Consider the following 14,678-nt stretch of genomic DNA (forward strand, 5'->3'; position numbering starts at 1 on the left):
TTTTACTGCTGCCTGCTTCTCTTTTCTCTTATCTTTACTTACTGCCATTACTGCCCTTATGCTTTTATATTCTTCCCTCTTTTTCATCGTAAAACACACCACCGCTGTTTTAAATAGCACCTCATAAACATATACACATTTATTGTTGTTTGCGTTTGCTCTCCCTGCTGCTTTTTCAAGCATGGCTGTTAAGTCCCAAGAGGAAATGCACTCTAATGCATCATATTATTCTGTTAAAATGTTTTCTTCACAGCCCATCAACAATCTCGCAGTACAGCAGGGAATAGTGTTGGCAGGTTGAAATTTACTGTTCAGTGGCCTGAATCTCAGTCGGATGTAAAGTCCTCTGGGCTCCACTCCCTGGTGGGGTTTCTCAGTTAGTCTCCACTTTCTAAGGACTGTCAGGCTCCGTCAGAGAGCTGGTGAAGAGGACGCTGTCTCCTGTCTCCATCATCTGGATTTTCAAGCTCCATTTCCACCATAAAGTGCTTGAAATGTACAGTAGGTCATGTAGGACGCTAAGTCTACTTACCGACACACATTGACACATTTAGACGCATGAAACTTTGTTGTGTTTTAATTTGTCCCTTCTGCAAAATGCATTACACACTAACATCTAATTTAATGTGATCAAGAAGTTTAATCATCAGCATAATATACCTTCTGTGTATAAATATGTAATTCAGCACAGCTGTATGGTGCGTTTGAATATGACTTTGGAAAAGGTGAGGGAACACCTGCCGCCATTATCAAAAAGATGATTAAATAAAACAAACCATTTGTCTCAATTGTGTCTCTATATTTATTTTTTTATTTATGTATAAAATTGAAAATAATAATGTAAAAACTATCATTAAAATGTTCCTAATGAAGACCAGAACAATAGAATCAATCATTATTAGTGAAATATGATGTAAATGTTACAACAATGTGTAAAAGTACACATTCAACACTTTACAACACTTACAAGTAAACGACCTGCATTTAATATCCTTCTTGAGCAAAGTACAGAACTATTATCAGCCACATTGGGTTTTATCCGGAGTAAAAAGTGTAACGTGGTGGAGAAATATAACGTAGCATAAAGTGAAAATAATTCAGTCAAGTACATGACCTCAAAATTGTATTAATGTACAGAACCTAAAGTAAGTAAATGTACTTTCCACAGCTGCAAGCCAGTATTTCAAGTAAACAGTACATTCATCAATGCACTACTAATGAAAAATAGATACAGTTAACAGCCTAACATAAAACACTCTAAGAAATGATCAAAATATTATACAATATTGTCAGTATATGATTCACAAAGAGAGCTGCAGATGAGCTGGAACCTGTCTTATTGTCTGCTTGCTCTTCTTCAGTGTGAGAAACATGCAGAGGAAAGACACTGCCACAAGGTTTTCCCAGAAGACTCCTCAGTCTGGAGCTGACATCTGGGCTCTTAACCATTCAAAGATTTCCCCGCCCTGCATCTCACACCCTGCCTCCTCTCCTGCAGGAGATGGTCCTCCATCTGAGGATCAGGTGGACCATGTGGTCCTGCTCCTGAGGGGAACACACTTCAAGAGGACACTCACAGAAAGTGTTGCAAGAACAGGACTTGTGATGGTTTTTAAGATGCGCTGGATGCAGTTTGATGTTTCCTCTCAGAACATCCACTCTGGGCACTGAGGATGGACCGACCGGCACAGAGCTGCTCTGGGTGTGTCTGGGGGAAGTCGCCGTATTTTATTGCAGTAACTAAAGGATTTTATTGCAGTAACTAAAGGAAAGTCAAGGTATGAACTGTGTGTTAACTGATTTTTTCCTATGCTTTTGCTATCTTTTTTTCTGGAAAATGTTTATTAAAATGCTAATAATCCACCTTGATAACTTGTTGAGAATAAACTGCATTCTAAATTCATGTAATACTGTTTAAGTAAAAAAAAAAAGGTTCACTGTGTGTTGCCAGTAAAACAAATATAGGCTCTAGTTCACAAAGTACTAAATAAAACCTGTATAATATTTTTTATGTATATGGTAATGGTAGGAGAATTTCTTGTCAACATATTACGAAGTTTGTTTTTTTAAAACAACAAAAAAAAGGTAAAACTTTTTTCGACAGGTCTGTAATTTCCTAATAATTTTCTAAAACTTACTATGTTTTGGCACTAATAATAGGCTTAGGGAAATAGGGAATTATCTGAAAAAAATGCATGTATTTATTTATTTTAATGTTTTATTAGCTGTATATTCACCATATTGTTTGCTAACTGTTACATTTGTTAGTTGGAATTAATCCTAGAAGTATTACCAAATTAAAATGTTCTTTCTAAGACACTTTCTATGACATAATTTAGAAATGATGCAACCAAGAGCTATAAAATTAAAATATAAAATTAAAACAAATACAGTAATACACACAGTTTGAGTCTTTGCAGTTGAATTTCCACTTTTTAAACCTTCCCTGCACACACTTTGCTTTCAGTCAGCGCCCTGGTTTCCTAAGCGATGCTGCTCCTGAGGGAGAGCAGCTGATTGGCTCGCCATGAGCCTCAGAGCTTCAGGCCGACCGTGTGTGCGTGTGTTTTCATTAATGATCCACCAATTAGTCGCACAATGGTAACAGTCGCCTAATCACCTCGTCATGTGTCTGCGCTGCAGAGCATCAAACGCTGTCACTCGTGTTTGGGGATGGGAGACGCTGCTCTTTGTGGCTGGAGGTGGTGTTCAGGTGATCCTCCACCACGTCCAAACTGCATTTCAAAGTATCATGCCGTTTCTCTTGCAGCTGCCTCGGTCACCACAGCAACCGGCTGCTGTGTGACGGGCCAGGTGAGGGAGTGTGGCTGACAGTCCCAGTCGTCCCCCCCTGTCCCCTGACTATAATCTGTCCTACGCATCATAAACACTTCCATGAAAACTCTCCTCTGCTGCCACAGTGTCACCGCAGGATAACGTCACCTGAACCCATGCTCAACACACAGAAGACTGCAAAGGATAGTGTAACATGAGTGTCTGTCCACACCTGCAGGTCTGGAGATGACGGGCCAGGCGTCTGAGAGAGACCGGTCTCCACACAACCTGTCAGTGAGGACCACCTTGGAGGAGGAGATCGAGAGAGCAGAGAGTATTCTCAGCAGGTGAGGACAGCTGTGAAATAGTGTGTCATGATGTATTTGACTCAGAGGATTGTTTGAAGGAAGTAAAGCAAGTGAAAAGGGAAAACTCACATGTGTGTTTTCTGGTGTGTTCACTTTTAGGGTGCCATCTGTGTGCGATGACACATCCTCAGAGCTACAGAGAGTCGCCGCTCTCGACCCTCACGGACGCAGCTCCAGAAATTCTTTGATCAGGGTCGGAGCCGTCTCAAGGTAAAGCTACAACAACCCAGCTGTGGCACGTCAGCCTCCTTCACAAAGCTTTTAGAAAGTGACATGAACATGAAACATTTGTGTGCAGATCTTTTTAAATAAGCCCATGACGGTTTCTTCAGACAAAGATTACAGAAAATGTTTTGTTGAAGTCTTTTAAGGTCACACCCCGGATAAAAGGACGTGCTGGATTTGAGCTCACAAAGACCTTGATAACCAAACTGTTGGTCATAGTTATCATTGTGTTAAACCAATTCTGGATCTACTTTCAATCCCAAAAAGTGCAAACATTTAATAAAAGAGAACTGTGATTAAAGAGAATTAAAAATGTATACTGCCCTGTTTGACTGATGGTTTTTGCAGTTGTTATTAAAAGGTTTTAGGATTAAATATATATGTGTAAAAATGGAAATATTTCACAGTAAAAGCAGTACTTGTTACCAAATATCATGTATCAAATCCATGAGATTTCAAAAAGATTTCTTCTTTGAGGATGATTTTCCCGCACAAATGAACATATTTAAAGATGACTTGTTACATTTTTATTGCAAGTCACTTTGGATAAAAGCATCAGCTAAATAAACATAATGTCATTTTAAACATAGATAATAAACCTGGATTCCTGGTACAATCACCAAACCAAATGAGACTGCGGTGAAGATAAACTGTACTGGTGATGCTTTTCATATATGCTGAGAAAGTTCTTTAAAACGTTATGAGAGCTGGTATGTTTCTTGTGTGTGTGTCAGACTGGTGAGCCTGGTGGTCAGGCTGAGGGAATGGGCACACCGGAGCCTGATGGAGCAGGAGGAGCGGCCAGACTCCTTCCTGGAGCGCTTTCGTGGCCCTGAGTTGAGAACGGCCCCCAGCCGCATCAGCAACACGCAACCAGATGCCAATGGCAACAATGCCAAAGGGATCTTTAGGTATGCCTTCCTGCCTGTCACCCTGAACCATTACGATGCACGCTTTTACAAACTATATGCATCGGCAGAGGAACACTACACAGACTCTTCTGCACACAGCATTAATATTTAGATTTCATTTTGCTCAAGGTCCCACAGAGCGCTAATTTCCAGGCTCATACTAGTATTTTGGGTTTCTACTCAAACAAGTTTACATGTTTCAGTGTTTAAAAAAAAGAGAAGAAAAAAGGGTAGTTCGGCAGTTAGAGTCGTAGATTCAACATGTTTTGCTTCATTAAATAAAAAAAAGAAGGTGGACAAAATATTAGAAACACATTTCAATATAATACAGTACAATACAACACAAATTTGAATAATAATAATAATTGACTACTCACTGCTGAGCTATTGTGTCGCATTGCTTTAGTTCTATTTTTTAAAATATTTTTCTGTATACCTTTGCAGTAATGTTATCTGTTAATACTCTACAGAAATATAAGTCACAGTGGTGTCTGACTATTATTTGCAATCCCTCCATGCTTTCAGGAAAAAGTGGGATTTGTTTGTGGTGTCTCCATCCGATAACGCCTACTACCGCTGGTTATTTGTTATCGCCACGGCGGTGCTCTACAACTGGTTCCTCGTTGTAGCGAGGTAATAACACCACAGTCGTTATCTGGTGAGGCCCTGCAGCCTCCAGAGATGGGTGGTGGATGCAGTGAATGGGTGTAAAGTCCACCTGTTAGGCTGGAGCAGTAAATCATTTTCCTTTTTCTATTTACAGGGCATGCTTTGAGAAGTTACAGGTGGGCAATTACATCTGCTGGCTGGTGTTGGACTACCTCTCTGACTTTGTTTACATAATGGACACTTGCGTCCGACTTCGCACGGGTAACCTTTTTAGCTTCTGGCATCAAGACATAATGTAGCTAAGCTTTAAAGGCCCCAGTGAGCTGAGATCCCTGCTCAGCTAAATGTGTGCTCTGCTCTTCTCACCTCAGGGTTCCTGGAACAAGGTTTACTGGTGAAGGACCACGCCAAGCTTAGAGACAGCTACGTCCGAACGCTACAGTTCAAGCTGGACGTGGTGTCCATCCTGCCCACTGACCTGGCGTACATCTCCACCGGTATCCACACGCCACAGCTCAGGTTTAACCGTCTGCTTCGCTTCCCGCGCATGTTTGAATTCTTTGACCGCACTGAAACACGCACCAACTACCCCAACATCTTCCGAATCGGAAATTTGGTGCTTTACATCCTGGTCATCATTCACTGGAACGCCTGCATCTACTACGCTATATCCAATTCTTTGGGATTTGGCTCGGATACTTGGGTGTTCCCAAACATCTCCAAACCTGAGTATTCCTCCCTGACTCGAAGTTACGTCTACTGTCTGTACTGGTCGACTCTTACTCTTACCACTATTGGAGAGATGCCTGCACCCGTGCGAGATGAGGAGTACCTATTTGTGGTCTTTGACTTTCTTGTTGGAGTGCTGATCTTTGCCACAATTGTGGGAAACGTTGGCTCCATGATTGCCAACATGAACGCCACGCGTGCCGAGTTTCAAGCCCGGATCGATGCCATCAAACACTACATGCACTTCCGCAAAGTCAGCAAAGAACTGGAGACGCGCGTCATTAAATGGTTCGACTACCTCTGGACCAACAAGAAAGCGGTAGACGAGAAGGAGGTGCTAAAGAACTTGCCAAACAAACTGCGGGCCGAGATTGCTATTAATGTACACCTGGAGACCCTGAAGAAAGTACGCATTTTTCAAGACTGTGAGGCAGGCCTGCTGGTGGAGCTCGTGCTCAAACTACGCCCCCAGGTCTTCAGTCCAGGGGACTATATCTGCAGAAAAGGGGACATAGGGAAGGAGATGTATATCATTAAAGAGGGGAAGCTAGCTGTGGTGGCTGATGACGGGGTCACACAGTACGCTCTCCTCACCTCTGGCAGCTGCTTTGGGGAAATCAGCATCCTGAACATAAAAGGTAGTAAAATGGGAAACCGTCGGACGGCCAACATTCGCAGCTTGGGTTACTCCGATCTCTTCTGCCTCTCCAAGGACGACTTGATGGAGGCGGTGACCGAGTATCCAGATGCTAAGACTGTGCTGGAGGAGAGGGGCCGGGAGATCCTGATGAAAGAGGGTCTGTTGGATGAGAATGCAGACAGCGGCGGGCTGCATAAAGAGGACACAGAGGAGAAGGTGGAGAGGCTGGAGTCTTCTCTGGACACCCTTCAGACTCGCTTTGCACGTCTTCTCAGCGAATACAAACACACTCAGCAGCGGCTGAAGCAGCGCATCACTCTGCTGGAGCGGCAGCTGAATCAAACGGACTGCGGCGCAGTTGCGAGCGATGGCAATGAAACGGACCCTGGGCCTGTTGCCCATACAGATGGGTCTCCACATCGGAGTAATGGTCAAACAGAGGACAAAAACAGTCCAGCAAAACACTAACTGTCGCATAAGGAGATTATATATCTCCTGAAATACTTTACTCTTTAACAGTATAGAAAAACCACATGACACCATTTGTTACTTCTATTGTGAGAATGTTTTATTAGCAGTTTAGCTGAGTGTAAAGAGATGTCAATAAACATGAAAAGAAAGTGGACAACAATGCCATGCAGCCTTTGACTTCTTGTCTGTGCCAAACCAGTGAGCTGATTATAGGTTTAATTGGCGTCTTTAATGTTACTTCTCGGATTAAGTTAATGATGACAAATACAGTTAAAATAGAGTACATTTAAACCTGCAAAGGAAGTTTAACTGTCAATTTTTAGATTTCAGTCTAAAAAGCACTGGAAATCGCTGGTTGTTCTTGTTTTTGGGTCACTTGTAAACATCTCTTGTTCGGTTGCATCAGCAGAGGGATTCAGTTCTCTCGACATGTATATTGTGCTCCGGCCCTGTACACCTCGTCTCTTGCTGCTCCTCCTGGGATAAACGTCCAAGGAGAGACGGTTGGAGCTGATTTGCTGAGTTCACATACACAAACAAAATTATTTTCCAGTGTTATGCCTTATGTTCCAGTTAGTTCTGAATCAGGCATACTATCACGAGTATCACAACAACCTTTTGGCTGTTTTAAGGGGAGTTCTTGCATTGACAATGATTTTGGCTCTGGTGAAGTGATTAATTGCAGTGTGTAGCTTCTGTTTTTTTCAGCTGTTGACTCTTTTTTTTATTTGCTATAAAATTGACTTTTCCAGTCTTATATTAAAAGGAGTAAGCCACTTTGTCTCCATTTGCATTTAGTTGCTCCCATTTCTTTCGTGCAGACTTGCTCTCTGCAGCGAGGGGCTGGGGTTTTTCCAGTTATTCATTCCTCTGCATTCCAGGATACAAGTCAGCCACATGAGCAGTGTCGATAAGCGTAGCTGGAACAATGGCTCCGCAGCAGAGCTGGCTATAATAAAGGGGCAGGAGGTAATGAGTGCATATGCCCTGCAGCCCCTGAAGGAGTGGGTGAGATCAAGTACCGTGGACAAATCTCCAGTTACCTGCTATAGGCTGGTCAAAGAGAATGGATGTATGTGAAGTCTCTCTGTTATATCACGTCAGAGAGGTTCAGCTCTTGATAGGTTCAAATATCGAAGCTATGTTGTGATGTTGTGAGCAGCACATGAAGATCATATTCTAGGCCTGAATATAACATTAATGAGAGATTGAGATTCCCAGTACACAAGTAATTTGTGAATCCAATTATATATGTACAGTATATACAGTATATATATATATGAGCTAAATGTGGTTGAACAATTAAAAGTTAGCGTCAAGAGTATTTCAGTGACTATACTTCATGTATGGGTTGACTAAACTGAAATATAATTGAAATGTAGTTGAAACGACAGTTTTGTGTGCCTTTGAAAGATAATGTAACTTAGGTACTGGTTAAAGAAATGCAGCCCATGATGATTTAAAGGTCCCATATTGTAAAAAGGGAGATATCCATGTTATTTTTATTATAAAGCAGACCAGGTGCTGTATGAGTACTGTGAAAGTATCGAAATGCTCAATCAACAGAGAACTGCACACAGCCTGTATTCAGAAACGGTCTTTAAGTGAGCCGTCAGGACTTCTGTGCGGTTGTAACGTCGCAAAGATCTCATATATAGTTAGAAAGTGCCTCTGCAGCACTGTCATAGTTATTCCCCGGCTGCAATGACATTACAAAGGACAAGAGCAGAGATTGGAAGACCCGGAAACGCTGACCAATCAGAGCAAAGTGGGCTTTTTCAGGAGGGGGTCTTAAAGGCGCTAAAACAGAGATGGGTGATGGATGCAGTGAATGGGTGTAAAACAGAGCGTTTCAGACAGAGGCTGAATAGAGGTATATAAAGACAGACAAAAAAAATGTTTTTTGAACATTAAAGCATGCAACAAATGTTCTAGTAGAAACCCCAAATACAAGTATGAACCTGAAAATGAGCAAAATATAGGACCTTTAAGAGTATAGCGGCCTGACTGTTGGGTTATCCAGTGATACACATTTTTAGAATTTTTAAATGCTGGATTCAACAAGGACTTGGACAATGTTGGACTCAGATGTTTTGTTAAGAAGAAAGCGTTTTCCAGCAGCCTGTTAGCAGCCCCGGTGACGAGTGTTGAGCTGTTTGGTCACTGTCAACCAAATCTGATCAAACCACATCCACGCAGTCCTGATGAAGCTGATTAGCTGAGTTTTGGAGTGTTACACTCTGAACAAATTACACCGAAAGATGTTTATTCCTTGATCATTTCTCATGAACAACTAATGAAAAACGTTTGTTTTGAAACCAAGTTTTCAGGTGGTTTAAGTGCTAACAAAGAACATTAAACCTCGTTCTTCATTACAAGCTTAACGCAGCTGTTTGTCACGTTGCTGACTTAACTGAAGTGAACGGATTGTGCTGCGTTTGTAACTCGCTGCTCCATATGCACACCGCTGTTGACACCGTGAAACTAGCTTAACAGGTGCACTGAACTGTACCCCCTTCTCCTCTCTCTCACGCACACACGCACGCACAAAACTTTTGCCACCATATGTCGTGTGAACAGGACAACTGGTGTAGTGTCAAAAGGCCTCGTGGCCAGACACACTGCATGGAATTAAATGTAGTTTTTTTTAGATGCATTTTTGTGTCCATTCCCCAATGCAGATTGTAACCTTTCCCACTGAGAGGGGCTTAACATGAACCATCGCTGAGCTGAATTGTTTTTACAGGAAGTAAATATGTAAATCTGTTCATATGTACCAGAATCAACATGATCAGGTAGTGGGCATAGTAAAAAGGTAAAAGCAGTAAAAACAAGTCACACATGATATTTTTCTGAATATAACTATATTGTTCGTACTTTCAAAGTGTAACAGCTTACAAACTGCATCTGAAAATCAAACAGTATCCGCTGCTTATCATTTGTAGATAACATCCCCCGATCACTGGGATTCACTGCATGGAGTGAATGAATCTACTGTATAAGACAAAGTGTGACAGCAAAGGTAGCCCCCCTCATAGCAAACACAACTATTCATTTTACTTTAATGCGTCGAGTTAGGTCAAATATTCCAACAGAATGTATCGCTGTTCAAGATACTTATGATCACAGTAGAAATTAGACCAAAAGAAAATATGATTTCTCCAGTAATAACTGTGATTGAACGTGAAGATATAGAGGAAACAGTGCAGGGCTGCTCATATGGATCGGAGCTGGAAGACCACAACGTGCCGTCAGTGGCCTGTGGACTGATTGGCTGAGAGTATCCACTGGGACGAATGCGCCGGCTAGCGCATTCGCATGTGCAGGCTGTGCTTGGGTCCATCCACCCGCTCCAACTTCTCAAAGTGTTTCCTAGCATTGCGGATATTGATGAGAGTGGCTGCAGATGCTGGAAAACAGAGACATGGATTTTTATTGTGGCGATTTGGTTTCTTGTGTCATTCCGGCGTATTTGCATTCCATGGTCTTTTTCGGCATGAATCTACAGCAAATATGCCGTTGAGACGGTTTTTCTTGTTGATCACCTGTTAACAGAGAACAGCTACCGTCCAAACATGGCTTTTTTTAACCAATAATATTGCTCAAAACAGCAGCAAACCTCTGCAGTCGCATGAAAACAGTCACTACACATAAAATGAAAACACTAATAGCGTAGTTACCGAACCCAGAGTTTTGTTTAAAAAAGACTGTTTTACAATGCTAAAGCCTTAGCAGCCGGCCCTGCCATATTGAGAGGCAGTCCATACAAGTCGATTACCGAATGCGCTGGAGTTCAGTTCAGTACTTGGTACTGAAGTACATTACTCAATGGCTTATTTGATGTAAATTAATTCCGAAAAAGACCCTGGAATGCAAAAACACTGGAATTACACTTAAATTCAACCTCTGCAGAGAAATGGTCACTATATACTTACGAATGGAGGGGTCCGACATGATGACCATGACGTATGTGTTGGAGGTGAAGACGTCAATGAAGGCCGCAAAGTTGGAGTTCCTCACTTCCATGCTTTGGAAAGAGGCTGCAAGTTTACTGGAATAAAATAAATAATAATAATCAGACACATCATCGAAAAGTTAGTGGGTTCTGTGTGGAGTGAAGGTGACGTTTCTGCAGCGGGAACTTACCTACAGCTGAGTTTGAACTGTTTGATAATGTTACTTATCTTCTCAAACCGGTGAGCATCTCGCTGCTCTTTGCACTGATAGTGGGAGATCACCTGCGTTTTCACAAAACACCAAAAGAAAAAGACTTTCATTACTAGATCCAGAGTTTGTGGGAGGAAGCAGGAAAGCGGTTTGCGCTCACCAGAAAGGTGGCTCTCTCAAACAGAAGGACTTCATCTGCCTCTATGATCTGCGCAAAATTTCTCAGGTTTGTCTCCAGCTGCTGGACGTTTGGGATGAGCTGGTACACTATGCTAGACCAGGCCTGCAAAAAAAGAAGTTTAAAATTGTTCTTTACAGTGTCAACTTTATGACCCGGCATCCAAAACATACAACCAGTCAAACGCCACAACCTTATACAGGGTTTCGTCCCAGATTGATGTCCTGAAGCACGTGCAAGCCAGAGGTCTGGAGAGTCTCTTCAGATCTTCTTCACGCTCCTTAAAGATCTGTAAAAACGGTAAAGACAGTCACATCAAATCAATCACCAAATACATAACAAATAAAGAAACTTGTCTTTAAAAAAGGTACAAATAATAACAATCATTATTTTCAATGGGTATTCTAATGGAGTATGCCTTTTAATACTGGAACTCAAACCGATATTGTTCATTTTGTTTTACTATAACCTCAGGATTCATTGTTGATTCAAAAAAGAACAAAAACTGTAAAACGGGCCATTAAAATTAGCCAAGGGTTGACTTGAATCCATCATTTTGAATCTAGATGTTAAAAAGCACCCTAAAACTGCATTTACACATGTATTATTATTATTTTTTTGATATTTCCAATATGATTATAACTGTCTGTACAGATATTGACATTCCTTCAAATCAAATATTATTTAAATTGTTTAAGGTAATGTCTTATGATTGTCAGTTTTAGCAGCAGTGTTTCTGGTGACACTGAACATGGCTGTCAAAATGTCTGCATGTTTACGTGCTTCTGTGTGAGACAACAAACAGCGGAGTGGAGGATCACAACTAAAATCAAAATAATAAGACGTACCAAGTCTCTCTGGTCTTCCTGCACCAGATCCATTTTGTGAACGAGGCAGAACACTTTGGCGTCAGGAGAGTTCTGCAGGATGGCCTCCAGACACGACTGGTAGTAGTGCATGTCTTTCTCCAGCTCACGGCTCTCAACGTCGAATACATAAATAAGCACCTCTACATTTCTGAAAATGTTGTCCCTCTGACTGGTGAAGTAGTTCTCCATGAACGTGTCCTGTCTGTTGGGTAAAGGCAGCACAGAGCAACGTTTCACAGAGGGTTTCGGATAAGGGGAACAATTTTGAATTGTCAAACACGGTCAGAAAGAATAACAATGTACTTTACCCTCCACAGTCCCACAGGTTTAGAACCAGATTGCCAAGAAACCGTACATGGGAGTGCTCTACGTCAACTAAATTTAACAAAGGACGGAAAGATTCTTATAAAGAAGAGATTAAAGAAACAGCCAGCACCAAAAATGCATCTTAATTTAGCACCTTTCTTTAAAATATATCTTACTTGTAGCTCCAAGGCGGCGTGTGTCTCGAGCTATGTAATTGGCAAAGATGATTGACCTCATACTGGTCTTTCCAGACCCACTTTTTCCCATCAGTAAGACCTGAAAGCACAAATGCAACACATTCTTTCATCACTGAAGTTAAAGTCTCTCTTCTTCTCTACTGTTAACACCAGTAGGGGAAGAAATATGTTAGAAAAATGTTCCTAACTAATATAAAAGAAGCAATATCACAGTGTGAAATGTAAAAGCCCTATATTTATTCTTTTACATTCATAAAAGTATATGGTATTATGTCATGGACATGGAAGTATAAAAAGCTAAAGCATTCATTACACAGCAGAATGATCCCTGTCAGTGTTTTTTTTTTTTAATATAATGTTGCTATTATTCGTGCATGTAAGCACATAATAATGAAGGTAGTCAAGAGAGTTGATTTAAATTACTATATGTTCTCTTAGGTAATTAAATGTTTGATGCATCATATTCTATGACTTCGTAACAGTCTAAGAATGTTTGACATCAAAAAGCCTGTTTCTAAAAACAATGTTTATTAATTTGTTTTTTTACCTTAAAAAAAAAAATCTGAAATACTGCTTCAATGAATTCTCCTCAGTCTCCACACTACAGCATCAGCCGGAATATCATTTTGAGGGAGAAATATTAAATCTCATAATTTTTTACTTTAATTGAATTGCCAAAATATATGTTACATTTAAAACGGATACTGAGGATACTCGTGGATTTTAGAAGTAGCCTTAAAAGGTGTCTATAGGTCCGTGTAGATGTGAATTCAAGTTATTAAAATCAACAAAGTCATTTAGAGAGTGGAGGAATGATATGTGCTCGAAGTAGTGCAGGGGCCTCTTATGGTGTATGGCTTGGTTGAGTGATCCATTTCACTCCTGGTTTCTGTCCACTATGAGACGGATCTAAAAATACCAAATGCTGCATATGGAAAAGGTGACTTTTTTCATTAGTATGATGGGTATGTCTTTGGAACACAGGTAACGCTGCTTCACCTTTTTCTTCATCGCTGTGCTTGACATCCCCCCTTAGCAGACACGATGTGGAGTATTTCTCTGAGCTGCAAGTCAGGTGACTTTAGTCAGTGTCTGCAGCAGCTCTCCTCTTCCTCTCCTTCAGCTGCAAAACACACACGAACACTTTCACCTAGCTGTCGTTTTAGCTCCGCTCAAGCATTAAACCCGATGTAACCACAGATTAGAAGACACGTTTAAACATGCGTGTCCGGAGATGAGCTTATAAGACAGAATATTAAACAAACAGTTGGCTGACTTTATTAAAACTCCCCTCTCTGTTCCGGATAAACACCTAAGCTAATGCTAAGTTAGCACGACATACAGTCCAGATAAATGTCAGGTAGCTCCGCCGAGCTAACGGCTAACGTTAGCTAGCTGAGTCACAATTCAGTAGTTTATCTCCTACTTACCCCGACAGGAGAGAACGGCTACTTAAATTCTAGATACTTCAAAAACTAGTTTTTAAGAATAGAGATGTATACATTACTTGGTAGAAACAGGCAGTGAAGTCAAGATCAGCTGCTTCCTGTTTACGACAAAGTCACATGATGATACGCTTCATGCCCCGTGTTTTGTCCATGGTTTTGTCTCGCTCCAGTTACGTCACTGTCTGCACGGTTCATCACTAAAGACGTTGCTAAGGAAACCTAAATTTGCTCATTTCCTCCTAGAACTGACCTCTTTGCTTAAATCTCTTATTTTGGTAAATAACAAAAAAGTAATACCTTACTCTGGCATTATGAAAAGTTTTTTCCCTGAAGCCCCTGTTTGAACTATCTATTATTTATTTATTTTTTTAGTTAGTATTGTTTATTTAATTGTCTTGTTTTTATTTTTTGTACTTTCTTTTATTTATTTATTAACTATGTCACCAATGTTTATCGTATTCCTTGTATTTTTGCCCATTTAAATTGTTCAATAAAGAAAGGGGAGGCGTTGCTAAGGAAACACGTAGATTAAATGTGCAAATTTAGCATCAATTTGCAAATATTTTCTATTTATATATACATTAGGCTATGTACGGTTTATTCCTCATCTTTCTCATATAGACCTTTTCAATGGAATTTCATTGCTAGGCAACAGCCTTGGACCTTGTTAACTTCCTGTCATCTGATGTCATTCACATGAACTGCGACAGGAAATAAACAAGGACACATTTAGAATGTTTATGTTTTAAAAAAGTTGTATGATGAAGGACATTAGCTTACAGGAA

General features: G+C 40.8%; 2 protein-coding genes across 4 annotated transcripts; one reads left to right on the top strand and one right to left on the bottom strand.

Annotated features, from left to right (window-relative positions):
• Positions 1-3,021: 3,021 nt before the first annotated feature.
• cnga2b (cyclic nucleotide gated channel subunit alpha 2b) lies at positions 3,022-6,725 on the top strand (the record flags this gene model as incomplete). The annotated part of the gene is made up of 6 exons (XM_083927308.1): positions 3,022-3,122; positions 3,243-3,353; positions 4,103-4,279; positions 4,805-4,912; positions 5,043-5,149; positions 5,260-6,725. 6 exons carry the CDS (start codon positions 3,022-3,024, stop codon positions 6,723-6,725), a joined length of 2,070 nt encoding a protein of 689 aa, XP_083783434.1.
• A 2,860-nt stretch (positions 6,726-9,585) lies between these two features.
• rraga (Ras-related GTP binding A) lies at positions 9,586-14,015 on the bottom strand. 3 transcript variants are annotated; one of them, XM_083926377.1, is made up of 10 exons: positions 13,953-14,015; positions 13,445-13,568; positions 12,425-12,524; positions 12,251-12,317; positions 11,922-12,144; positions 11,267-11,362; positions 11,056-11,178; positions 10,875-10,966; positions 10,664-10,779; positions 9,586-10,137 (listed from the first exon to the last, which is right to left on the bottom strand). In XM_083926377.1, exons 2-10 carry the CDS (start codon positions 13,469-13,471, stop codon positions 10,034-10,036), a joined length of 948 nt encoding a protein of 315 aa, XP_083782503.1. In that variant the 5' UTR covers positions 13,472-13,568; positions 13,953-14,015; the 3' UTR covers positions 9,586-10,033. The 3 variants fall into 3 exon arrangements, with proteins under 3 accessions (XP_083782503.1, XP_083782504.1, XP_083782505.1); XM_083926378.1 differs by having other exon boundaries at positions 13,876-13,995; XM_083926379.1 differs by having other exon boundaries at positions 13,948-13,969.
• Positions 14,016-14,678: the final 663 nt, after the last annotated feature.

The sequence above is a fragment of the Echiichthys vipera genome (genome assembly GCF_963691815.1).
Source record: "Echiichthys vipera genome assembly, chromosome: 14".
Classification (NCBI taxonomy): domain Eukaryota; kingdom Metazoa; phylum Chordata; class Actinopteri; order Perciformes; family Trachinidae; genus Echiichthys; species Echiichthys vipera.

What these genes read in the sequence shown, in the direction of transcription:
- rraga (XM_083926377.1), bottom strand. Translation starts at nt 13,471, where the DNA reads ATGTCAAGCACAGCGATGAAGAAAAAG. An exon ending in GCACAGCGATGAAGAAAAAG is followed by an intron (nt 12,525 to 13,444) that starts GTGAAGCAGCGT and finishes TTGTGCTTTCAG; the next exon opens with GTCTTACTGATGGGAAAAAG. An exon ending in GGGACGAAACCCTGTATAAG is followed by an intron (nt 11,179 to 11,266) that starts GTTGTGGCGTTT and finishes CTTTTTTTGCAG; the next exon opens with GCCTGGTCTAGCATAGTGTA.